At 45.7% G+C, this 27,028-nt stretch overlaps 1 protein-coding gene across 1 annotated transcript in view; it reads right to left on the reverse strand.

Moving 5' to 3' along the window:
- The window catches only part of KSR2 (kinase suppressor of ras 2), a 501,760-nt gene that overhangs the window by 394,007 nt on the left and 80,725 nt on the right, over positions 1-27,028 (reverse strand). Inside the window, exon 2 of the mRNA XM_026456593.2 lies at positions 820-960. Coding sequence (XP_026312378.2) covers positions 820-960 — 141 coding nt within the window. The remainder of the gene's footprint in view (positions 1-819; positions 961-27,028) is intronic.

Here is a 27,028-nt window from a genome sequence, read left to right on the forward strand (position 1 = left end):
TTTTTTTTTTTGAGACAGGGTCTTACTCTGTCACCCAGGCTGGAGTGCATGATCGCAGCTCACTGTAGCCTCAACCTCCTGGGCTCAAGTGATCCTCCTGCCTCAGCCTCCCAAGTAGCTGGGACCACAGGCACGCACCACCACATCTGGCTAATTTTTGTATTTTTTGTAGAGGTTTCACCATGTTGCCCAGTTTGGTGCCAAACTTCTGTGCTCAAGCAATCCATCTTGGCCTCCCAAAGTGCTGGGATTACAGGCATGAACCACTGTGCCCAGCTGAGTTGAACACTGTATAAAAATCATGCCATTCTATGATGTTGGCTATTTAAGAAGAGATGACAATCATTATGCACATTTCACAGATGAGAATATTAATGCTCTAAGACAGTATTGTTCAATATGGCTTCCACGGGCCCCATTAATTAATGTTAAACACAATTTAAAATTCAGTTCCTTAATCACATATCCTAACCACAAGCAACTACCACATCCGGCAGCACAGATAGAAAATATTCCTATCGTAGCAGAAAGTTCCACTAGACAGCACTGGACTAAGAGGTGAAGTGATTTAGCTAAGGTGACTCTGTGAATATGTGGCAGAGCTGAAGGGTTCTGACTGACTCGGGAAGCACACTGTCAATGACGCCATTCAGACAGCACCAGTCATCCTGAATGTTTCTGTCCAGCACATATTTATTAAAAGCCTGCTATGTGCCAGGGACCGTGCTGTGCACAGCCAGAAACCTGCAGCCCAAGAGCAACCCAGGGGGTAGCTGCTGGCCAGTAAGGGGCAGGGGACGCAGGGGCCCCCCAGGTCACCTCCAGGACTTCCTTGCGCACATCGACGATCCGGAACCAGTGCCGTAGCTGGGGGAAGCCATCCAGCTCCGCGTTGCGCTCCTGCAAAGCCACCTTCTTTTTGCAGGACAGCTGCCGGCTGAAGTACTTCACCAGCTTGCTCTGTGGAGACACAGACAAGGACAGAGGACACATCTCAGAGGCACTGACACAAGGAAGAGAGACAAGAATCCCCTACGAACCCCCACCCTAAACCCAGCCAACTCTATAAAGACTGGTTCCGCTACAGTGAGATCCAGTTTGGCACCCACCTTTCCACCTCGTTGGTGAAGACGGTCAAACAGGCGGCTCTAGCATCTGGCTTGGGGTTGGGGGAGATGGCGCACATTGGTACCAATTCAGTGGAGGGCCTTTTGATCGCATCCACTGCCACCTCGATTGCACACATCTTTTTCTGTTTTTGTTTTCTTTTGTTTTGAGATGGAGTTTCACTCTTTCACCCAGGTTGGAGTGGAATGGTGTGATCTCGGCTCACTGTAACCTCCGCCTCCCAAGTTCAAGCAATTCTCCAGCCTCAGCCTCCCGAGTAACTGGGATTACAGGTGTGCACCACCATGCCTGGCTAATTTTTGTATTTTTAGTACAGACAGGGTTTTACCACGTTGGCCAGGCTGGTCTCAAACTCGTGGCCTCAGGTGATCCGCCCACCTCGGCCTCCCAAAGTGCTGGGATTAGAGGCATGAGCCACTGCACCTGGTCTGCACACATCCTTTGATCTAACAATTCCACCTGCAGGAACTCCTCCAACAGACACCCATACTGTACAGAATGACTGTACAAGGTTACTTCCTTACAGTTCCGTTTGCAACAGCAAAGGACTGCAAACATTCTGAGAGTCCATCAGTAGAAGACTCATTACATAAATGATGCTACAGCCAACAAAGAAACTTATGCAGCTCTAAAATCAAACCATGAAGCAGGCTCTGTACTGACAGAGAACAGTCTCCAGGGTACACCGATAAATAAAAATACTCTCCCATTCATAAGGACAATGTCTCCCTTCCCTGTATATATCTTTGTAAATGTAGAAACTCCGTCCACAAGGACTCCCAATTCTTTTTTCTTTTTTTTTTTGAGACGGAGTCTCACTCTGTCGCCCAGGCTGGAGTGCAGTGGTGCGACCTCAGCTTACTGCAAGCTCTGCCTCCCAGGTTCAGGCCATTCTCCTGCCTCAGCCTCCCAAGTAGCTGGGACTGCAGGCGCCTGCCACCATGCCCGGCTAATGTTTTGTATGTTTAGTAGAGATGGGCTTTCACCGTGTTAGCCAGGATGGTCTCAATCTCCTGATCTCGGGATCTGCTCGCCTCAGCCTCCCAAAGTGCTGGGATTACAGGGGTGAGCCACCGCGCCCGGCCAAGGACTCCCAATTCTTTAGGGGAGGGAAGAGGAAGGTGGGGAAAAAGAGTCGGGGAAACATTTTATTTAAACTCTTTTGTGCTGTTTGAATTGTAAGTCCTACAGAAACATCCAAACATTAATTCTTTTAAAATGAGACAGACTTGAACCCAGGCTTCTGAAGAGATCCCATGACATGAGAAAAGAAAGTTTTTTATTGCTGGGTTTGTAAAATCTCACAATATTAACCAAAGAAAGGCAATACTTGTGTGTCTGAGCAGAGAAAACAATTTGGAAGAATAAACTCCAGGCCTCTGACTTGGGTCAAGTATTTCTTTATATACATTTCTTGTATGCATTCAGTAGTTACCCGAGGTATAATACATTATTATCTTTTTTTTTTTTTTTTTTTTTTTTTTTTTTTTTTTTTTTTTTTTTTTAAGAGACAAGGTCTTTTTCCATTGCCCAGGCTGGAGTGCAGTGATGCAATCATAGCTCACTGCAGCCTCGAACTCCCTGGCTCAAGAGATCCTCCTGCCTCAGCCTCCCAAGTAGCTAGGACTACAGGTGAGTGCCAACAAACCCAGCCTATATTATCATCTTTGTAATTTAAAATGTATTTAATAAAGATAATTAAATAGAACAAAATTAGAATTCAGTATGGAGGTATCTGTGGCATTTCAAAACCGTCAACCAACATTTATCAAGAACAAAGTCTGAATTCTAGGATCAAAAAATTCAGAGGGCCGGATGCCATGGCTCACACCTGTAACCCCAGCACTTTGGGAGGCCAAGGAGGGAGGACTGCTTGAGCCCAGGACTTTGAGACCAACCTGGGCAATGTGGTGAAACCCTGTTTCTACAAAAAAAAAAAAAAGAAATCCTCACTCAGGAGGCTGAGGTGGGAGGATCACATGAGACCAGGAGGTGGAGGCTGCAGTGAGCCATGATCATACCACTACACTCAAGGCTAGCTGACAGAGTGAGACCATCACTCAAAACAAAACAAAGCAAAACTTGGAGCCTGGGATGGCTGTCATGGGCTTCTGTGCTTTTGCTACCTGGTCTCCATTTCCCCTTTTACTGAAAAGAACACATCAACTTTCTTTCAAGGAACCTCCTTTCTTTGGCCCACAGTCCATCCAGCTGATGTGAGGCTGTTCCCACTGCATCACCCCACCACAGCTGCAGGGTGGGCACGTAACCCAGGCCCCATCAAACAGCCGTACTTGGGTCAAGGGCAATCACGGATCCAGCTGGGCCACTGAGACCCCACCGGGACCTCTTCTAAGCACTTGGGACATAGCCATAGCACACCCTCCAGGGCTGCCAGGTGGTGTCATGGAAGACAGGAGCTGCCTGGGCCGTCGTCCCTGCCGCCATCTGGGATCCTCCTGACACTGAAGCCCATTTGGAAGATAGCAGAGCCAAGAGATGGAGTCACATTCCCAGCCATAGCCATCATCTGAGCCCCAGCACTGAGCGGAGAAACCAAATCTCCCTGGACTCTGCAGTGATGTGCGCCAATAAATTCTCTTCTTTTGCTTAAGCTGCAGTGAGCTGGATTTCTGTCGCTAAAGCCTCCTGACTCATAGAGAAATTAAAAAACATGGAGTCCACCTCCTTGAGGGAGTCTTGGCATCCCTGGTATACTGGTTTCCTGTGGCTGCTGTCATGAATAACTATATACTAAGTGGCTAAAAACAACACAAACATACTGATCTCGCAGTTCTGGAGATCAAAAGTCCTAAATCAGTCTCATGGGGCTAAAGTCAACAGGGCTGGTTACTTCTGGAGGCTCCCGGCAAGAATCAGTTTCCTTCCCTTTTCAGTGATCAGAGGCCGCCCACATGCCTTGGCTTCTGGCCCCTTCCCCACATCACTCCAACCACTTCCTCCATCACCACATCTCCTGCTACTGCCTCTTATCCTCCTGCTTCCCTCTTATACAGAACCTTGCAATGATCTGGGACGCACCCAGACAACCCAGGGCAATCTCCCCATTTCAAGATCCTTATCTTACATCTGCAAAGTCCTTTTTCTCATGTATGGTCACACAAACACAACTTCTGGGCAGGAGGAGGTAGAAATTATTGGGGGACTGTTATTTAGCCCACCACACCAGTGCACTTACCCGGGCAAGTGGTTCAACTCTACCTGGAGGAGAGGGAAGGGGCTGAGGAAAGGCAGCCCCAGCAGAGGTCAGGGCCCATGAGACGACCATCCAAGAAGAGCATCCAGAAATAGCAATGGCCCAGTGAAGTTGGGAGATTAGGTAAATACAGAAAATTGAGCAAATAAACAAATCTATTGAGCATTATTTTTCTTCCTGTCTGAGAAGAGTGACACGGATGTGGGATGGGAAAAGCTAGACTAAATCCTGTGGTATTGGTTTGGGAAGAGTTACTCCATACATATAGATATAAATGTTGATGTAAATGTGTGTGTATATGTATACATATATGCACTGCACACACACACACACACACACACACACACATATATATATAGCTTAGATTGTCCACTGAGGGGACTCAGATTTACTCCAAAAGGTGAGTTCTGGGCTACATTAGTTTACAAGGACTGCTGTAACAAAGGACCACGAGTTGGATGGTTCGAACAGGAAACATTTCCAGTGTCACAGTTCTGGAGGCTAGAAGTTTGAAATCAAGGTGTCGGTGGGGCCATGCTCCCCCTGAAGGCACTGGGAAAGGCCCTGCGACAGGCCTCTCCCCTCGCTTCTGAGAATCCCGTGGCTTGTGGCAGCCAAACTTCAGTCTTCACACAGCATTCTCCCTGTATGTGTGACTGTGTCCAAATTTTCCCTTTTTACAAGGACACCAGTCATGTTGGACTAGTATGAACTCACCTAAACTAATTACATCTGCAACAACCCTATTTCCAGATAAGGTCATATTCTGAGACATTGAGGATTAGGATTTCAACATATGAATCTTGGGGTATCACAACTGGAACCAGAACACGGACCTTTGAAACACAAAAGCAAGAATGACCCCCTGACCACCCCAGCCTGACCATCCGTCTGCAAAGACACTGCATTCATGCTAGATCAGGGCCCTGGGTAACACAGCGAGACTCCATCTCAAAAACATAACAATAGTAATTAATTAATGTAAAAAATAAAATAAAAACTAATCAGGTTTAAATTACTAAACATTCTTTAAAAGCCCAATATTTCATTTATCTAGTTTTTTTTAAGTACAGGTTACCATTGTACCGCAAGAGAATGTACTTTTAATCGGATAGAAAACTGCGTCTTCCTAATTCATAATTTAAGTTCTGATTTTGAAATTAGTAGGGTTTAATTTAATCCATCCTATTTATAGAAATTATGTGAAAGATACACAAACTTACATCATTGGCAATATCTGCAAATCGGGCTTTGTACCCAGTGGTTTTCCTCAGCCTTTTCTTCTGAATAAATGAGGTTTTACTGTTCATTATTCTATATCTGTGTATGCCTACGTTGTATTTCAAATATTGCAAAAGAAATAAGGATCTGGCCCCTTTAAAAAATAATAATAAATGAGCATGATTTATCAATTTCTTCCCTTCCCTTCCCTCCCTTCCTTTCCCTTCCCTCCCCTCCCCTCCTCTCTTCTCTTCTCTTCTTTTCTTTACTGAGACAGGGTCTCACCATGTTACCCAGGCTGGTCTCGAACACTTGGACCCAAGCAATCCATTCACTTCGGCCTCCCAAGATGCTGGAACTACAGGTGTGAGCCACTGTGCCCAGCCTCAATTTGTTAAACAAAAGAGGTAATGTCAACTGGGAAGCCAGTGATGTCATGCGTCATACCTTTAAAAAAAGTCACAGAAAATTGAAAAACTAGGCTAAGACCAGAAGTTAAATGGCAGGACCATTGGAACCATGGTACTGCCTTATCAAACATCTGCTGGAGAATAGTAGTGTTTCCCAACTGCGGGTATCACTGATAACTTGAGAGGTGGTACCTAGGCGTAGTGTTAAATAACATCGTATCATATAGCGAGCACTTTCTTCTCCGTCCAAATTTTTCTCCAGCCATCTGACTATATCAAGGAGACAGTCTCTGTTGAATGATACTATGTCTTTAACAACTCTCTAACCTCTGCTAATCTCTCTCTCTTTTATTTTTATTTTATTTTATTTATTATTATTTTTTTTTGAAACAAGGTGTCACTCTGTCACCCAGGATGAAGTGCAGTGGTGTGATCATGGCTCACTGCAGTCTCGACCTCCTGGACTCAAGCCATCCTCCCACCTCAGCTTCTCAGGTAGCTGGGACAACAGGTATGTACCACCATGCCTGGCATGGGCCAACACACCATGCCTTTTTTTATTTTTTGTAGAGACGGGCTTTACTTGGTTGCCCTGGCTGGTCTCTAACTCCTGGACTCAAGCAACCCACCTGCCTCAGCCTCCCAAAGTGCTGGGATGATAGGCATGAGCCACTGTTCTCTTTATAACAGAGCACAGGACAGTCTCAGAGCCTTCAGCAGATAACAATATGAAACACAATTTCATGACACTTGTGTTTACATTGTATTTATTTTCTTCATTGTCTTCCATTTATGGCAAGTGACACTAGTTTTCCATTACAATAGCTGCACATGGTTTAATTTTTAAATACATGCGTGTTAAAAAATGGAGTTGGTTTAAAGAAAACACAGATATGGCAAAAAGTATGATGGTGGTATCAAACTGATGCATTTGGAGAAACACTGGACTACAAAATACAGTTCTGACTCCTTAAATTATTACTTGGGGCTTAACCCTACTCCATTTCTCCTTCCTTGCCTCATTCATTTCCATGTTATTCCTGAAACAGGGCCAGGCACAGTGGCTCAAACCTGCAATCCCAGCACTTTGGGAGGCTGAGGTGGGAGGATCGCTTGAGCTCAGGAGTTCGAGACCAGCCTGGCCAACATGGCAAGACCCCATCTCTACTAAAAATACAAAAATGAGCCAGGTATACTGTTGTGTGCCTGTAGTCCCAGATACTCAGGAGGCTGAGGTGGGAGGAGGGCTTGAGCCCAGGAGGTCGAGGCTGCAGTGAGCTGTGTTCATGCCATTGCACTACAGCCTGGGCAACAAAGCGAGAGTTTGTATTTAAAAGAAAAAAAAAAGGGAAAATTACCTAAACACATGCAGGACCTCAAATGTCACCTCCCTGATTCCTCCTACCTGGAAGTCCTTTCCATACCCACCTGAGGAAGGGTATAAAAATGACCTGAGGCCGGGCGCGGTGGCTCACACCTGTAATCCCAGCACTTTGGGAGGCCGAGGCGGGTGGATCACGAGGTCAGGAGATCGAGACCATCCTGGGTAACATGGTGAAACCCCAACTCTACTAAAAATACAAAAAAATTAGCCGGGCGTGGTGGCGGGCGCCTGTAGTCCCAGCTACTTGGAAGGCTGAGGCAGGAGAATGGCGTGAACCTGGGAGGCGGAGCTTGCAGTGAGCCGAGATTGCGCCACTGCACTCCAGCCTGGGAGACAGAGCAAAACCCCGTCTCAAAAAAAAAAAAAAGACCTGAATCCTTTACACCCCTCCTGTGTCCATACCCTTTGCAATGTCACTTTGCAGTTGATTCACCAAAGGGGTGCCGTCTGTGTCCACGCCTTTTCAATGATGCTGGCTATGTGACTTGCCTCAGCCAATAGAAGAAGGCCTGTGTGCTTCTACTTGCTGGCTTGGACCACGTCATCTTCATGAGAATGTGCCCAGGCTAGTCAGCTGAAGGATAAGAGACTACATGGTGCAGAGTCAAGTCTTCCCAGATATCACAGCCAAAACCATCCTAGCTCAGTTGACAGCTAACTCTTGCCTGGCTATTGGCTATAAGTGAAGCCATCCCAGATCAGAGGAGCCACCAATCTACTGCTGATCCCAGAGGCATGGCCAATAAATGCTTATGTCATGTGCCACAGGGGTTTTGTGTTTGTTATACAGCATTATAGGGACCTGTAGCTAACTGATACACCACCACATCAATGCATGAAAATCTGAATTTTTCTCCAAAGCCCACCTCAAATGCCACCTGCTCCAGCAGGACCTTATAAATTCTTTCTTGGGACTTTATTTGTACACACTGTATTATAGAATTATTCACAATTTTTCTTGCATTATAACTGACCAAGAAGATACTAGATCCCTTAAAGGGCTAAGATGTCCTTGCTAGATTTGGAAGAGTAAGTAAAATAAATATAACAATAAAAATACGGCCGGGCACGGTAGCTCACGCCTGTAATCCCAGCAGTTTGGAAGGCCGAGGTGGGTGGATCACCTGAGGTCAGGAGTTCGAGACTAGCCTCATCAACATAGTGAAACCCTGTCTCTACTAAAAATACAAAAATTAGTCAGGCATGGTGGTGCACGCCTGTCGTCCCAGCTACTCGGGAGGCTGAGGCAGGAAGCTTTTGAACCCAAGAGGTAGAGGTTGCAGTGAGCTGAGATCATGCCACTGCACTCCAGCCAGGGCAACAGAACAAGACTCTGTCTCAAAATAAATAAATAAATAAATAAATAAATAAATATTTTATAAATAAAAATAGAAGTACCATTTCTAAGCATTTCCCCCATGGGCCAGGCCCATGTTGAATGTCATACGTGCATTATTTCAATATATCCTTATATTCCCAGGAACTAGGTGCTATTAACATCTACATTGTACCAAAAAAGAAACTAGGCATAGAGAAGGTAGGCCATTTGCTCACAATCACACAGCTAGTAAGTGCAGAGCCAAGATTCAAACCCAGTCTAATTCAAACACTCCAAAGTTACAGAAAGGATAACCTCAATTTAATTTACTTTAATTATTTAATAAATGCATTTATTTTTTTTTTTTTTTTTTTTTTTTTTGAGACAGAGTCTCACTCTGTCATCCAGGCTGGAGTGCAGTGGCCGGATCTCAGCTCACTGTAATCTCTGCCTCCAAGGTTCAAGCAATTCTCCTGCCTCAGCCTCCTGAGTAGATGGGACTACAGGTGTGTGCTACCACATGCAACTAATTCTCGTATTTTCAGTAGAGACGAGGTTTTGGGCCACGTTGGCCAGGTTGGTCTCGAACTCCTGACCTCAGATGATCCTCCCGCCTCGGTCTCCCAAAGTGCCAGGGTTACAAGAGTGAGCCACTGTGCCCAGCCGCATATATTTTCCTTGTAAGAAAGTTAGGACATTTCAGGCCAGGCGCGGTGGCTCATGCTTGTAATCCCAGCACTTTGGGAGGCCGAGGCGGGCGGATCACCTGAGGTCAGGAGTTTGAGACCAGCCTGGCCAACATGGTGAAACACCGTCTCTACTAAAAATGCAAAAATTAGATGGGTGTGGTGGCAGGCGCCTATAATCCCAGCTACTCGGGAGCCTGAGGTAGGACAATTGCTCGAACCCAGGAGATGGAGGTTGCAGTAAGCCGAGATCACACCACTGCACTCCAGCCCAGGCGACAGAGCAAGACTCCATCTCAAAAAATAAAAATAAAAATAATTAAAAGAAAGTTTGAACATTTCAGATAAGGCCAGAGCTCCCTTCGACCACTCCCACAAATGCAGATTCCATCCCTGGAGGTACAGCAGGTAATCGCTGAGACCAGTTAGGTGCCCCTCTCTCCAGACGTTGATCTGTGAATTTTCACAAATACATACAGATCTGTTGAAATGCTGCAATGTGCCTTTATGTGTACGATTTCTTTTTTCCTCTCACATAAATGGTATCACACAGCATGCACTTTTGGGCACTTGCTTTTTTCACTCGGTAGTAAGCCCTGAGTGTCTTTCCATGTTAATCCATACAGATCTGCCTCGTTCTTTTTAATCTTCTGCATGGAGGATTCCTTTGATACCTGGGTGAAAAGCCCATGATGTGAGCAGTTCTGTGATGTCTGCTGGGACATCTTTGTCAATGACAATAAAACGTTTTCAGGAATAACAGCCACCATCGCAGCTGCCATGTACTAAACATTTACAGTATGCCTGGCATTGTGAGCCAAGTGCTGTGAATGTGTTTGTTCCTTTTTTTTTTTTTTTTTTTTTTGAGGTGGAGTCTCGTTCTGTCGCCCAGGCTAGAGTGCAGTGGCCGGATCTCAGCTCACTGCAAGCTCCGCCTCCCGGGTTTACGCCATCCTCCTGCCTCAGCCTCCCGAGTAGCTGGGACTACAGGCACCCGCCACCATGCCCAGCTAGTTTTTTTTTTTTGTATTTTTTAGTAGAGACGGGGTTTCACCGGGTTAGCCAGGATGGTCTCGATCTCCTGACCTCGTGATCCGCCCGTCTTGGCCTCCCAAAGTGCTGGGATTACAGGCTTGAGCCACCGTGCCCGGCTGTGTTTGTTCCTTTTAATCCATGCGACAATACTAGTTGTGAGGCTGGTACTTTCAGCCCATTCTATGAACGGGAAGACCGAAACTTCAAAAGGCTGAATCATTTGCCAAGATCCACAGAGCTATTGAAGTGGGAGCGCCAGGGTGTGATCCGAAAGCTCTGTCTCTTTACCGGGACACTATGCTAGGAGCTGTTCACGGCTCCTTCCCACTGACCTGGAAGTGCAAAAGTTGGGCATCGACCCCTCAGGAGCAGAGAGAGGGCCTTATTCATCTTAGGAAGTCATCTAAGTGAATTCCTGAATTCTAGCTCTGAGGTTTGGGCCAGTCAGTTCAGCTCGCTGAGCCTCCACTTCCTCATCTGTAAAACAGGTGTCTTTCACCTTTCCTCGCAGGCCTGCTGAGGCATTCTCAGCCAGACGTGGTGGCTCACACCTTTAATCCCAGCACTTTGGGAGGTCGAGGCGGGTGGATCACCTGAGGTCAGGAGTTTGAGACCAGCCAACATGGTGAAATCCATCTCTACTAAAAATACAAAATTAGCCGAGTGTGGTGGAACATGCCTGTAGTCCCAGCTACTCGGGAGGCTGAGACAGGAGAATCCCTTAAACTTAGAGGTAGAGGCTGCAGTGAGCCGAGATCGCACCACTGCACTCCAGCCTGGGCAAGACAGAGCGAGATACTGTCTCAAAAAAAAAAAAAAGAAGGAAATGATTTGTGCAGTAGATACCCCATACACCCACGTCCTACTTGTTGAAGGGGGATGTGGGCTCGGGGGAAGTGTTTCCCAGGTCACCCAGAGACTAAGATCCTGCACTTGCCAAGGAGTTAGAACCAAGGGGTGTCCCAACTATGACACATTAGAAATGGGAGGAGTGAGTTTAGGAAGCAGATGGAGTGAAGGAGACAGGTGGGGACAGTGGCCTCGAGTTCCAGCCTTGCCCTTGAGGCAAAAGGGAATGAGAATCATCTTGTGGGACAAGAGTGTACTCGGCTGCAAGGGAAAAACCCAGAAAACTGCACAGAGTGTGAAGCTATGCTGGGCAGAGATCGAGCAGTGCTTCCCGAACAGGGACCCCGGCAAAGAGCAGCTCTTTCTCCTGGTTTTCCAGGACTGATGCTACAGAGTAACTGTGGCTGTCAGTTAACAGATTTGCTTTGAGCCAAATGCTGAAATGAGCACATTTTATGAATTACCTTCTTTCATTTTCCACAACGCCGGAGGATTGTGATATGGGTCCAATCACTGTCCCCATTGTACAAAGGAAGAAATCAAGACCCAGAAATGTCAAATAACTCGTCCAAGGTCATCAAGCTACTAAGTGGATAAACTGGGATTTGAACCCAAGTCTATCAAACTCTCGTTAATTAACACACAAGGAATGTCATGCCAGGCCAGGCACGGTGGCTCACACCTGCAGTCTCAGCACTTTGGGAGGCCGAGGCAGGAGGATCACTTGAGGTCAGGAGTTCAAGAGCAGCCTGGACAACACAGTGAAATCCCGCCACTACTAAAAATACAAAAAATAGCCAGGCGTGGTGGCATACACCTGTAATCCCATTTACTTGGGAGGCTGAGAGGCACAAGAATTGTTTGAACTCAGGAGGCGGAGGTTGCAGTAAACCAGGAAACTGAGATCGTGCCACTGCACTCCAGCCTGGGTGACAGAGTGAGACCCTGTCTCAAAAAAAAAAAAAATGTCATGTCAGATGAAACCACACAACAGCCAAAACAAAAGGTATAGTATAACCCTAGTTTCTGAATGCAAAACGCATTCATATATATAATTATATACACACACACATATATATACACATATATACACACGCACACACAGAGAGAGAGAGAAAAAAGGTTGGCAACTGCATCTCTGGGTTATGATAGGTGAAGTTTATTTTCTTATTTCTGTCCCTCTGTATCTTATAATTTTTCTATAAGATACAGATTTTTTTTCCAAGAGAGGGGGTCTTGCTATGTTGCCCAGGCCGGTGTCAAACTCCTGGCTTCAAGCAATCCTTTTGCCTCAACCTTCTGAATAGCTGGGATTACAGGCACAAGTCACTATTCCCCATTTATTTTTCTGTAAGCCTGAATTACCTATATGATTCTAAGTTACAAATCACATGAAAATCAGACATTTGCCAATCATAAAGACACACAGGCCATCCTTAGTGTCAGCCATCTCATTAAGTATGACAGGCATTACATAAATATGCCAGGCATTCTGCTAAGTACTTGACACATTATTTCACTGAATCATCACAACAGCCTCAATAGGAACCCCATCTTATTTACAAATGTGAAAACAGAGAGCCACAGGGTTTATGTAGCTCTCCCAAGGTACTAGATAATTTCATATTATTTCCCTCTTTCCTCAACTTCCAAGCATAAGCTTCATCTAAAGATGTCTGTTAAAAATCAAACATTACTGCTCAGGAGGCTGAGGCTGGAGGATCGCTTAAGGCCAGGAGTTCAAGACCAGCCTGGGCAACATAGCAAGACCCCCATCTCCACCAAAAATTAAAAATTAGTCAGGCATGGTGCTGTGCACCTATAGTCCCAGCTACTAGGGAGGTTGAGATGAGAGGATCCCTTGAGCCCAGGAGTTCCAGGCTGCAGTGAGCCATGAATCGCACCACTGCAGTCCAGCAGGGACAACAGAGCAAGACCCCCATCTCCAAAAAAAAATCAAATTTCTAGGCCCATCTCTTAGAAATTCTGATTCAGTGAATCTGAAGACAGCCCAGGAATCTGTGAAAACACCAAGGACTCCAATGATTCCAAGGATCAGGCAAGTATGAGAAACATCCCTCTACTGTCCAAACAACTGCGTAATGAAAGTAGTTTCTCAGTCAAGCTGAAGGATCTGGGTCCTTGGGCAATAAACACAGGGCAGAAACCCCATTCGAGAAGCCAGGGTTCAGCACCTTCCACAATCCGTCCCCTCTCCAAGGGCTGTGGGCTCATTTGTACAACAGGCTCATTTTCCAAACAGCTTCCAGAGCAGTCAGCACCTGTCCAGGGCTGAAGGGGCTCCCAGTGGGCAGGGAAGACAGATGTGCAAATGCAAATCACAAGGCCACATGGCAAGAACCAGAACAGAAGGGCAGCCAGGGTTCAGTGCGGGCATGGAGGATGCCAAGTCAAGAGAGATGCCTTTTAAAAAGCCATGTTCCCGCTGGGTGCAGTGGCTCACGCCTGTAATCCCATCAATTTGGGAGGCCAAGGCAAGCAGATCACCTGAGGTCTGGAGTTTGAGACCAGCCTGGCCCATGTGGTGAAACCCCATCTCTACTAAAAATACAAAAATTAGCAGGGCGTGGTGGCGCATGCCTGTACCCCAGCTACTCCAGAGGCTGAGACAGGAGAATCGCTTGAACCTGGGAGGCAGAGGTTGCAGTGAGCTGAGATGTGCCACTGCACTCCAGCTTGGGCACCAGAGCGAGATTCTGTCTCAAAAGAAAAAAAAAAAAAGCCATGTTCCATATCATAGGACAATAATAATGGGAGCTCCACATTTATTCTAAGAGAAGCAAGGCCTCATTCATTCATTTAAAGATGTTCGTGGTGCTTTCTTTTTTTTTTTTTTTTTATTTTGAGACAGAGTCTCACTGTTGCCCAGGCTAGAGTGCAGTGGCATGACCTCGGCTCACTGCAACCTCCACCTCCCGGGTTCAAGCAATTTTCGTGCCTCAGCTTCCCCAGCAGCTAGGATTACAGATGCATGCCACCACGCCCAGCTAATTTTTGTATTTTTAGTAGAGATGGGGTTTCACCATGTTGGCCAGACTGGTCTGGAACTCCTGACCTCAAATGATCCACCTGCCTTGGCCTCCCAAGGTGCTGGGATTACAGGCATGAGCCACGGCGCCTGGCTGAAGTGCTTTCAAAATACAGACAGCAAGGGATATAAAAATCACCTACACACCACCCCTGCCTTTAAGGTGGGCTATTTCAGGTAGGACTTGAAGACAGGTGCCTTTTCTGTACCTTTGGGTAAGTACAGAAATCAAGAGAGAGCATTTAGATACTTTTATAGCTATCTGATGGAGTCATCTTACGTCTGTTCAATCTAATTTTGTCAAAGTGAGCCCTGGATGTTGTTTGGGGCTTTCTCCATTTCATTTCCCTCATAAATCCTCTTTATTCTATTTCAGAAAAGTATTGGCTGCAAAATGTCAGAAAAGATAAAGCTGATTCTTCACCACAGAAGGTGGGAAAGGCACTGACCCTTCTACTTGGTGAATTTCCATGTATTCATCTTAATCTACCAACATCTCTAAATAAATTATTTTCCAGAATGGTTCATGTATCATGACAATGCTGAGTGAGTAGATTTTTTTTTTCATCTTGTTTTGAGACAGTGTCTGTCTCTGTTGTCCAGGCTGGAGTGCAGTGGCACAGTCGTAGCTCACTGCAGCATCGACCTCCTGAACTCAGGCAATCCTCCCACCTCAGCTTCCCAAGCACCTAGGACTACAAGTGTGTGTCACCATGCCCAGCTAATTTTTTCATTTTTTGTAGAGGTGGGGTCTTGCTATGTTGCCCAGGCTGGCCTCAAACTCCTGACCTCAAGCAATCCTCCTGCCTTGGTCTCCTAAAGTGCTAGAATTACAGGCATGAGCCACTGTACCTGGCCCAATTGTGAATCTCATTCTATAGATGGAGAAACCAGGCCTTGGAATTGCTGGAATCGTGCCCATGATCACAGAGATAAAGCAGCATTGGGGTCGTGATTTGAACTCAGGACCTCTAGTTCCCAGTGCCGTACCCTCTTCACAATTCTCTGCTGAAACAGAGCATCAACGGTTGAGAAGCACAATTGGAAAAGGGCCTTTGTATGGCTTCACCCTGCCAGGCGGCCTAATTGATTTTTAGGTCTACCTCAATTCAAGTCCATGCAGAGCCGAACTGAAGAAAAAAAACAAAGGTTCCATCTTCAAATAAAGAAACACAGGCCTCTTGGAAATAGCACACCCAAGCCGAGCCCATCGTCTGACTCTGCACTGCCCAGGTGTAGGCTAAGGTCCCCTGGGCCTGGGGTTAGAGGGATCACAGGTTGCGGAAATCCGACAAAGCGGAGCCCGAAGGTGTAATTTTCCATCTCCACACCAGGGGGCAGCCTGGCACCTTCCACGACAGATGGAAAATTTTTCAGGCCTTGGCCCATCGGAGCGTCCGCAGCGCCTTATTACTGTACTCTGTATTAGCATGGCGGTAAATTTAGCAGCATAAACACACACACACACACAAAATCAAAAAGTCAAGCCATGTGACAGAGCTAAAAATAATCGTGTCTGAAATCCCTAATGTGAAACGGGGAACTTTTCACTCCAAATCTAAACCCAAATCAAACCTGGAGACCTCCGGGAACGTACTGGCTGTTGGGTTTGACAGAGCCCCAAATCCTCACCTTTTAGGTGCTTTTTTTTTTTTTTTTTTTTTTTTACATATATATAAAACGAAAGCGGAGTCCATGAAAGCTGGGAGGGAATGCAGGACACCGTGGGGGCCTTCTACGGACCGGGCCCTTGCAAGAACCATCCCTGGTGTAGACCTCGCAGCAGCGCCAAGGGAAGGGGCTTGGCTCTCAGCCCATTTTACACACGAGAAAACTGCGGCTCAGGAATGGGACAGGGCTGACCTTATGGTCACACACATAAAGAGGCAGGCTCCAGAGCCCTCTGTGTCCCTCAGAACTGCCCATGAGCACCCCATAATCGCTACCTTCTCCCTAAAGGTACAGATGAGCAGCAAAGAGTTCCAGCCTTTGAACTTGCTTGTCCCACCGGCCGGAGCTCTTCTGTCAGCTACAGGCATAAATGGCCCTTTCCGTTTCTTCAGGTGTCACCTCTGCCCGAGGCCCCCTCAATGCCACCGTCACGCCGCCCTGCTTTCTTTCCTTCGTGGCACTTTGCTATCTCACAAATCATCCTGTTTATTGGTTTCCATGGTTACGTCCCCCCCCCCAACCACCACACACCCATCATGTCAGCTCAAGAGAGCACGGGCTTTGCCTGTCTTTTCCCCAGCGTTCAGATCTGTGCCTGGCATACAGTCGGTGCTCAATACATTTTCCTTGGTCTTTCAATAAACCAACATCCTTGGTGGTTACACACCAGGCCACTAAAAATGAATCCCAAGTCCTTTTCAAGCACGCACAGTGCACCTGCAGGACCGGGTCCCTGGTTGTGTTATTAAGGTTCTCGGGTGATCAGACCCCATGCGGGTATTGAAATCGCGGCAGCCACAGCCAGCAGCCCCAACGCCTTCCCGCCGTTGCCAGGGCGACCATTGTCATAACATCCCTGGCGCTTAGCGGCCCAGCTGAGGGGGGAGAGAATTATTTGACTGGAGAACGTCTCAAGTTAACCGGCCAATTTGCATCCACAGGAAAATCCCCTGCTGAGGGAGGGCTGGAGGCCTGGGAGAGGCGCCCTTCCTTCTCTCCCCAGCTCTGGATCCCAGTGAGAACCAGATCCCTAGGCCAGGCAGAGGAACCCAACAGTCTGGGGCAGTCCCCCGTGAATGCTGGAACACAGGCAGCTGCCTCTGCAGGAAGGAAGAGCCCCCGTCCGCTGCCTCACTATTGCTGATGGTTTTTCCTTTTCTCTATGTTATTACTGCTAATGAATATTACAAACAATAGAAAAAAGGGTTTATATATTTAACGAGCACTTACTAGACAGCAGGTCCAGTAGTAATAACTTCCTTACACGATCCTTATAATTTTAACATTTACACAATAATACATTATGTCAATATTTATACTCTACATGTATACTGTCTAATGTCATCATAGGTGTAGGCATATATCTCCCATATGTGATAATTCATATATAATACATAATATAATTTGAAATATAACAATATTTATATTATGCAACATATACAGGTTGAGTATCCCTTACCCGAAATACTTGGGATCAGACATGTTTCAGATTTCAGATTTTTTTCAGGTTTTGAAATCTTTGCATTATACATCATGAGATATCTCAGGGATGGGACCCAAATTTAAACACAAAATTCAATTATGTTTCATATACACCTTATACACATAGCCTGGAGGTAATTTTGTATAATATTTTTAATGTGTTGCATTAAATAGTTTGTGTTAAGTTTTTATGTGTGGAATTTTCCACTTGTAATGTCATGCCAGTGCTCAAAAGTTTCTGATTATTGGGAGGCCAAGACAGGTGGATCACTTGAGTTCAGGAACTCAAGACCAGCCTGGCCAACATGGTGAAACCCCGTCTCTACTAAAAATACAAAAATTAGCCGAGCATGGTGGTGGGTGCCTGTAATCCCAGCTACTTGGGAGACTGAGGCAGGAGACTGGCTTGAGCTCGGGATGCGGAGGTTGGAGTGAGCCAAGATCATACCACTGCACTCCAGCCTGGGCGACAGAGCAAGACTCCATCTCAAAAAAACAGTTTCTGATTATGGAACATTTTAGATTTTAAATTTTGGATTAGGGATGCTCAACCTGTATTATATATTTATAATAATAATGAAACTGACATTTGTTGATTGTTTTTATATGCTAGCCCTGTGCCTACTGCTTTGTGTTAATAATGCTGTTACTGATAAGTTATTATACAATATATTCATAATCACAATCATAGCTAAGTCTTATTCAGCACTTACTATGTGCTAAGTGCTTTATGAATATTATCTAATTGTCATATGCACCCTAAGGGCTAAGAACCAACCATATTATTTCCATTTCAGAGATGAGAAAAAGAAGCACAGAGTAACAACGGAACTTGCCTAAGGTCATATAGATAAAATACAAGGAGGGAGGCTGCCCCCAAGCCTGTCCCCTTCCTTATTTCCATAGCACAGTTCAAAGGTGTTAAACTTGAGCTTGTAGCAAGATCACCTGGGGACTTGTTAAAAATATACATGCTGAGCCCCAGCTTCAGCCCCAACCCAAGCCTACAGAATCAGGCACTCCTGGGGACAGGGGCTTCTCTTTTCTTTTCAACAAGGTCCCCAGATAGCTCAGACAGAGGCAGAGTTCAGAACCACTGCATGGGGCTTTGCCGCCCGGCCCTATGAGAGATGGGTTCTTTATTTGTTGTAAAATCAGTTCCCATTGGGTGATCTGATTACATGAATGAGTCTTGAGGGGCTGAGATGTGGAGAGGGCAGCTTTAAGTCGGATATGCAAGACCAAGAATCCCAAAAAGAAGGAAGAGAAGCAAGAGGCAAAATAAGAATTCAGGCAAACTTAACCTGCACTAATCACTCCCAGCCTTTCTGGAACCAAAGAGCCCTTCGTGAAAAGTAAATCAGTAACAGCACACGCTTTCATCCGGGGCTGGCTTTTGCAGGGCAAAGCCAATCCACCTAAATTCCCTCCCACTGGTCACCACCCCACATAACACACACACTACCTGCCTCCTCTTAATCATTCACCAGGGGCCAAGCTGGACAGAGAAATATCAGCTTGCAGGGTGGGTACCCACCCTCGGCACCCACATTTTGAACCATGGGACCTCCTGGCAAGTGACAAAGATGGATGATGTTGTTAATAATAAAATAAAAATTGGTGGCAGGTAGTGTACTAGGGGAGGCAAGGCTAGGAGGAGGTAGGCAGAAGTTCTGAGACCCCATGCCTGTGGCCCCTGCACTGCTGGGAGTACTGAGAGGTGGACCCCAAGTAGCAGCCAGAGAGACATGCTGCTGGGTCTACTGTAAGCTATACGTTGCCTTAGTAGCTATGGCTGAACTAAGAAGCAAGCAGAGTTAAGATTCCAGACTCGAGGTAAGAGCAGATGAATCTGGGATAAAATACACATGCCCTGAAAGCAGGTCTCACTGCAGCAATTGCTAAGCAGCTTCCCACTTTGGCCACAGAGGCTGTTCCATTTAGAGCTGCAGAGAACTCCTCCCAACAGAGAGGCAACTTACCACACACGGCTATTTACGGTCACGCTGGAATTAACTAAAGTTACATAAACAATCAACATAGTGAATAAACTGGGGTCGTAGATGCGTAGTGAATCAACATGCATCCTATCGGGGTCGTGGATAAAACATCCGGATAACACGCCCGCCGAAATCACTGGTGGTTATGTGACCTCAGGCAATCAGCAATTCAACTCCCCTCCCACTGCCTGGAAAAAAAAATTTAACCCTGGAATTGTGTGACATAACCCAGTATTCTTAATGGGGTAGCATCTTTAAGTTCTAGGAAGATCCAGAATGAATATAGGCATACTTCAGATAAATAACCTCATGATATTAATATTTGAATTAAAGAGATCATACATTTTGGGTATTTTATTTTATATTCTTTTAATGTTATATAATTTAGCAAGTTAGGCCGGGCGCGGTGGCTCAAGCCTGTAATCCCAGCACTTTGGGAGGCTGAGACGGGCGGATCACGAGGTCAGGAGATCGAGACCATCCTGGCTAACACTGTGAAACCCCATCTCTACTAAAAAATACAAAAAACTAGCCGGGCGAGGTGGCGGGCGCCTGTAGTCCCAGCTACTCGGGAGGCTGAGGCAGGAGAATGGTGTAAACCCGGGAGGCGGAGCTTGCAGTGAGCTGAGATCCTGCCATTGCACTCCAGCCCGGGCGACAGAGTGAGACTCCGTCTCAAAAAAGAAAAAAAAAAGCAATTCTTCCCAAAAAGACAGAAAGATCCTTTTCACCATGTAACCCTTGTTAATATGGTGATCGTCCCACTAACTCTGTGCTATAACCCCCGCTGAGTCATTTCTCCCAAGAATCTCAACAGCTACTAAGTGACAACAACATTCCCCATTCTGCTCAGGCTCTTTACGTATAAAATCTTGAATTCTTCTTGTGAAATTCTTATGAACTTATAATGTTGGCCACATTATCCTCATTTAACAAATGAGGAAACAGAAGGTCAGCTGACTCGCCTTGCACAACGCCGGCTGGACAACAGCAGAGCTGACCCCAGGCTGTCTGGCTCCAAAGCTGCTGTCTTTCCACAAGCCGTGGCGACCATCTGAGTTGGGAAGAGACAGAGCCATAGGCCAAGGTTGAGAACTGAAGTCCAGCAGGGTCTGTTAGTGACTCAATGCATCTTTTCCCAATTAATATTAATATTTCTCGAGGTTGTGAGAAGAGAGAACAGAAGACCGAATGGCTTAGGGCCCCACACTCAATACCAAAGTCCTCCTATTCAGGGCTCCTCCAAAGGGATGTTGGAGTGTCCTGTGCATATATACAGAAGGATATACATTTCCCTGAAATCTCAAAAGCAACTATAAGTTTCAGGATGGAAATGCTATGGCAGCTACAGGACAGACCATTCCAAGAGGAAAGCACTTTGCGCTTTCCAACAAGGCTCTCAAGGGGCTCAGAGTCCAGTGGAGCAGACAGGGGTGTGCACAGCTCCCTCAACAGATTGCAGGGGGCAATAGGCACCATAGTAGTAGCACAGGCCAAGTGTTCAAAGGACAGGGAGATGACTTCTGGGAGAGACAATCTGAGAAAGCTCTCTGGAGGAGGTGGCATATAAGCCAGGCCTTGACAAGCACTCATAACTTCCCATTTCCAAATTGCCATTCAACTACCATCCACACACACAAACACACCCACACTGGCTTCCACCTGAGCAGAGATGAGTCACATTTGGATAGGAATGTTGAATTGCATGAACCTTGAGGTTCCTTTTCACCCTGGAATGTTATGGTTACAGGGATCTGAGAACTAACCATTCTTCCATCCATCCATCCATCCACTCATCCATGCAACCATACATCCACACATCTAGCCATCTATCCATTCATCCATCTAACCACTCATCCAACCATCCACCCATCCATCCATCCATCCATCCATCTATCCATTTATTCATCCAACCATCCAACAATCCATCCATCCAATCATCCATGCAAGCATCCATCCATCCAACCATCTATCCATACATCCATATATCCATCCATCCATCCAACAATCCATTCATTCAACAATCCATCCATCCATCTATGCATTTATTCATCCATCTATCCAAAAATCCATCCATCCAATCGTCCATGCAGGCATTCATCCATCCATCCATCCATCCACCCATCCACTCATCCATCCAAAAATCCATCCATCCAATTATTCATGCAACCATCCATTCAATCCAACCATACATCCAACTGTCCATCCATTCATCCAACCACCCATCCATCCATCCCTCCCCCATTCCATTCATGTATCCATCTATTCATCCCTTCAACCATTCATCCATTCACCTATCTATGCATCCATCAAATAAAAGTATTTCACTCCTGGTACCCACCTAGCACCATATATTAAAAACATAAGGAAACTGAGATTGACCATCATCTTAAAAGCCAATTACATCACATCAGGCATATCAGGCCATGCAGAACTGTTACATCCAAGTGATACAAATTATAATTACTGCTATTAATAATAAAAATAGTTTGTAACCAAACACATACTAGAATCAGATGAGATAATGTTTCTAAACCGCCTCTCACAGTGCCTGGCACACAGTAGGTGATGAAGAGCTGATTTCCTGTGTCAACCATTGTGCTAAGTCCTGAGATAAAACTATGAACAAGGCAGGCTTGGTCCCTGCCCTCATGGAACTTCTATTTGATAAGTGCTACGGTTGCAGCAAAGAGCTCAGAACATATAACAGGGAAAGACGGTTTATTACCTGGAACAGCCAAAGAAAGTCTCAGTACAGAAGGGATCAGGCAGCCAAGCACAGAAAGGTGTGCAAAAGCCCTGAGGTGGGAAAGCACTTGGCATGTTTCAGGAATTGAAAGCTGGAATATTATGGGCAAAAGAGAGATAAAAAGGAGTAAAACTCCGTCTCTACTAAAAATACAAAAATTAGCCGGGTGTGGTGGCAGGCGTCTGTAATCCCAGCTACTTGGGAGACTGAGGCAGGAGAATTGCTTGAACCCATGAGGTGAAGGTTGCAGTGAGCCAAGATGGCACCACTGCACACCAGCCTGGGTGACAGAGCAAGACTCCATCTTAAGGGAAAAAAAAGGGGGGGGGAAATGAAGTCAAAGAAGCAGACAGGGGCTGGGTCAAGTAGAACCTGCTACAGTCACAGAAAGCAGGTGAATTTCATTCCTGTGCCGTGGGGAGCTAAAGAAGTTTTTTAAACAGAGAGTGACATTATCTGATAAAACAGGAAAATAATGCCATTTGTCCTGCAAAGCAACCTAGTGAGAGATGGGTCTGGCCAATGTCACTGTGCCCATCTCACAAATATGTCTTCAGGACCTCAAACTCTGAACTCACCCAGGCTGGAGGTCTGCTCCCAGCTCCCGCCTCTAAATGGTAGCACCCCTCCTGCAGATTACCCTCAGCACAATTCCCAGTCCCAGAGCAAAACAACATAAGCAAGAGGAAGAGAGGAAAAAAAGGACACGAGAATGAGGATGAGAAAAAATCCCGCCTCCTTGCCAGGTCTCAGCACAATGTTCTCTGTGACATATACTCAAGTTGGCACGAACCTTTTCAGCTCTGCATCAGAGAAACAAAATCCCCCACCATGCCAGCTCTCACTAGAATTGAACACAGTCTTCTGAAAGGGAAATTTCTAAAGTTCTCTTACTTGTAGCAGCAACGGGGAGAAGCATCTTGGAATCCTGACCAGCAAGCTCCATATATTAAGTTTCCACCAAAAGTTGATACTCAGAAGAGATGCCAAAAACACTGCCTTGAGACCAAAGAAACACACAATCTTCCAATTCTGGTGGATGTGCAAGTTGCTATACCATTATGAAAAGCAATCTAGCAAGAGCATTACAAACTCAAAGTAGATGTCCTTTGACCTCTGTGGCTGTGGTAGAACGAGTGGAAAGGAGTGATGTAGAGTCTAAGTGCTGCACTGCCGAGACCTCCATAAAACGCGCTTCGGGGAAGGAGACACTAGAATTCACCAGCCATCTCTGTTTCTTTCTTCTCTACCATCTGCTCCGTTCCTCTTTACTTTAAACCTCACCAGAAATAAATGGATTAGAAACAACCATAGCACCTGCTGTGTAGGAAAACTGTGCAGAACTAACACCTTTCCCCACAGACATGCAGCAGGTAACACCAGAGGATGCTCCTGCCCAGAGGAGGGAGCACAGATCCAAGCCGAATATCCTTGGATACGTGACTTCACCCACCCGGGCCTCAGTTTCCACTGCCCGGGGGACACTCACAACAGCCCTGTTGCATGTGGATGATGAAAGCCCAGGCTCTGAGAGGTTAAGTGACCCCTCTGGGGTTCCACAGCTGAGAGTGACACAGCTGGACCTGAAATCCAGGTCTTTCCAACAGAGATCCTAGGAGTCACTACTGCCCCTATTTGTTGAGTGCTTTCTACATAGAGGGCATGATGCCAAGCACTTTCCATGCAGATCTCATTTAATCCACACACGAACCCTATTCCATGCAGATCTCATTTAATCCACACACGAACCCTATAAAGTAGGGTTCATGCTCACTTAGCACATTTTCAGATAAGGAAACTGACACAGAGAGGCTAGGCAGTTTACCCCAGATCACACAGCCAGGAAAGGCGGAGCCAGAAAATGAAATCAGGTCTAGCTGAGAAACCAAGCTCCTAGCCACGGTACCACCCTGCTGGAGTTATTTCTGGGGAAAAGTGTGTGTCTGTTTGTAATATGTATATTTTATAATATGCTTATAATTATATATTTATAGGTGTGTATAAATACATATGTAATATATACATATATGTGTATGCTTATATACCTATAATTATATATGTGTATTATATGTAATTATATGTATATAATATATACATATGTATTGAATACCGGGTGGGGAACACTACAGGGGGCAGGGGGTAAGGGGAGGAAGAGCATTAGGACAAATACCTAATGCATGCGGGGCTTAAAACCTAGATGACAGGTTGACAGGTGCAGCAAACCACCATGACACACATATACCTATGTAACAAACCTGGCCGGGCACGGTAGCTCACGCCTGTAATCCCAGCACTTTGGGAGGCCAAGGCAGATGGATCGCAAGGTCAGGAGATCGAGATCATCCTGGCTAACATGGTGAAACCCCATCTCTACTAAAAATACCCCAAAAATTAGCTGGGTGGCGTGGCAAGCACTTGTAGTCCCAGCTACTCAGGAGGCTGAGGCAGGAGAATGGCGTGAACCCGGGAGGTGGAGGTGGCAGTGAGCTGAGATCGCGCCACTGCACTCCAGCCTGGGCGACAGAGCGAGACTCCATCTCAAAAAAACAAAAAACCTGCACATTCTGCACATGTACCTGGAACCTAAAATAAAAATATACATGTGTATATATATATATTATATGTATGTATATATGTGTATCTATAATATTTGTATAGGTATAAATAATATGTATAGGTATATATAACAAATAAAAATATATTTATGTATATGTATAGGTATTATAAGTATATTATATGTGTATGTTTATATACCTATAAATATATGTAATTATATAGGTATATTCCCACAAATATACGTAGTATATATTTCATATACATAATTTATATAGATATACAGTCATGCACCCCATAAGGATGTTTCCATCAGTGACAAATCATATATATGATAGTGGTCCCCAAAAACTGTAATACTGTACTTTTCCTGTGCCTTTGCTATGTTTAGATACACAGACACCATTGTGTTACCATTGCCTACAGTTTTCAGTACAGTTACATGTTGTGCAGGTCTGTGGCTGGGAGCAATAGGCTCTATCGTATAGTCTAGATGTGGAGTAGGCTATGCTATCTATGCTTGTGTAAGTACACTCCCTGATGTTTACACAATGAAATCACCTAACGACGCATTTCTCAGAACATATCCCCATCATTTAGTGACATATGACAAGATACATATAATTATAACATAATCACATATGTAAATGTACATAATATACACAAGTCTATCACATAACATCTATACATAACAACATACATACACACACACATAGATGTTGATATGTAATTGTAACATCCTTCTTTATGTTTCTTTTTTGCTATGTATATTTTATCTCATGTGCATGTATTACCTGGCTTATTAAAAAAAAAATAGTCATCGCCTATGAAAGAGAGAGAATACCTTTTCTTCTTTTTTCGTTGTTACATTTTTTTGAGACACAGTCTTACTCTGTCACCTAGGCTGGAATGCAGTGGTGTGATTACGGCTTGCTGCAGCCTAGACCTCCCGAGCTCAAGCGATTCTCCCACTTCAGCCTCCCCAGTAGTTGGAACTACAGGTGCTCATTGCCACACCCGGCTAAATTTTTTATTTTTTATAGAGATGGAGTCTTGCTATTTTGCCTAGGCTGGTCTTAAACTCCTGGGCTCAAGTGATCCTTCCACCTCAGCTTCCCAAGGTACCGAGATTACAGGCCTGAGTCATCATGCCCCACCAGATTTTTTTTCTTTTTTTTTTTTGTTTTTTTTTTTGAGACAGAGTCTCACTCTGTCGCCCGGGCTGGAGTGCAGTGGCCAGATATCAGCTCACTGCAAGCTCCACCTCCTGGGTTTACGCCATTCTCCTGCCTCAGCCTCCCGAGTAGCTGGGACTACAGGCGCCTGCCACCTCGCCCGGCTAGTTTTTTGTATTTTTTAGTAGGGACAGGGTTTCAGCGTGTTAGCCAGGATGGTCTCGATCTCCTGACCTCGTGATCCGCCCGTCTCAGCCTCCCAAAGTGCTGGGATTACAGGCTTGAGCCACCACGCCCGGCCTCGGATTTTTTTTCTTTTTCTTTTTCTTTTTTTTTTTTTTTTAGAGATGAGGTCTTTCTATGTTGCCCAAGCTGGTCTTAAACTCCTGGGCTCAAGCAACCCTCCTGCCTCGGCCTCCCAAGTGCTGGGATGACAGGCATGAGTCACCACACCTGGCCCCGTGACTTCTTTTCCATCAAGAGACTAAGAATCAGGCCAGGAGGGAGAGGTTCAGGTGAAGTTTACATGCAAACCCAACTAGGTCAAATCCAGCGTACCCAGGCCTGGTGGAACCACATGGAGCAGAACAGGCCCTTGATCAATCCTGAGAATCCAGTGTTTCAACAGGATGCTCTGCTTTAGGGAACTAAAAACCCTCCTAAAAGTGGCTTCAACAAAGGAATCGCTTAGTTACATAGCAAGAATCCAGCAGCATGGCGGCTGCCAGGGTTGCTTCACTCAGTGACTCATCAGCGGTATCAAGGGACCATAGGTGGTTTCTCCCCGATGGGGTTGAGATGGATGTGGCATTTCCATGTGGGCATCAGCAAAAGAGATGACCATTTTCACCAGTGTTTCCTTCCATGCATTAAATTAAAAAAAAAAAAATCTCTCCTCTACTGGCCACCCCTCATATCCCACTGGCCAGGAGTGGGTAGCCACATGGCTATGATCAACCATTGATTGCAAAGGGAACGTCATTGGCCTAGACCAGTCATGAGCGACCTTGTCTCAAGAGCAGGCTGCTCAGATGAGCAAGAACAAAACTGGGTTCAGGAAGCAAGGATGACTTTGGATAGGAAAACAGTGTCTTCCAGGGC

Source organism: Piliocolobus tephrosceles, chromosome 10 (genome assembly GCF_002776525.5).
Source record: "Piliocolobus tephrosceles isolate RC106 chromosome 10, ASM277652v3, whole genome shotgun sequence".
NCBI lineage: Eukaryota > Metazoa > Chordata > Mammalia > Primates > Cercopithecidae > Piliocolobus > Piliocolobus tephrosceles.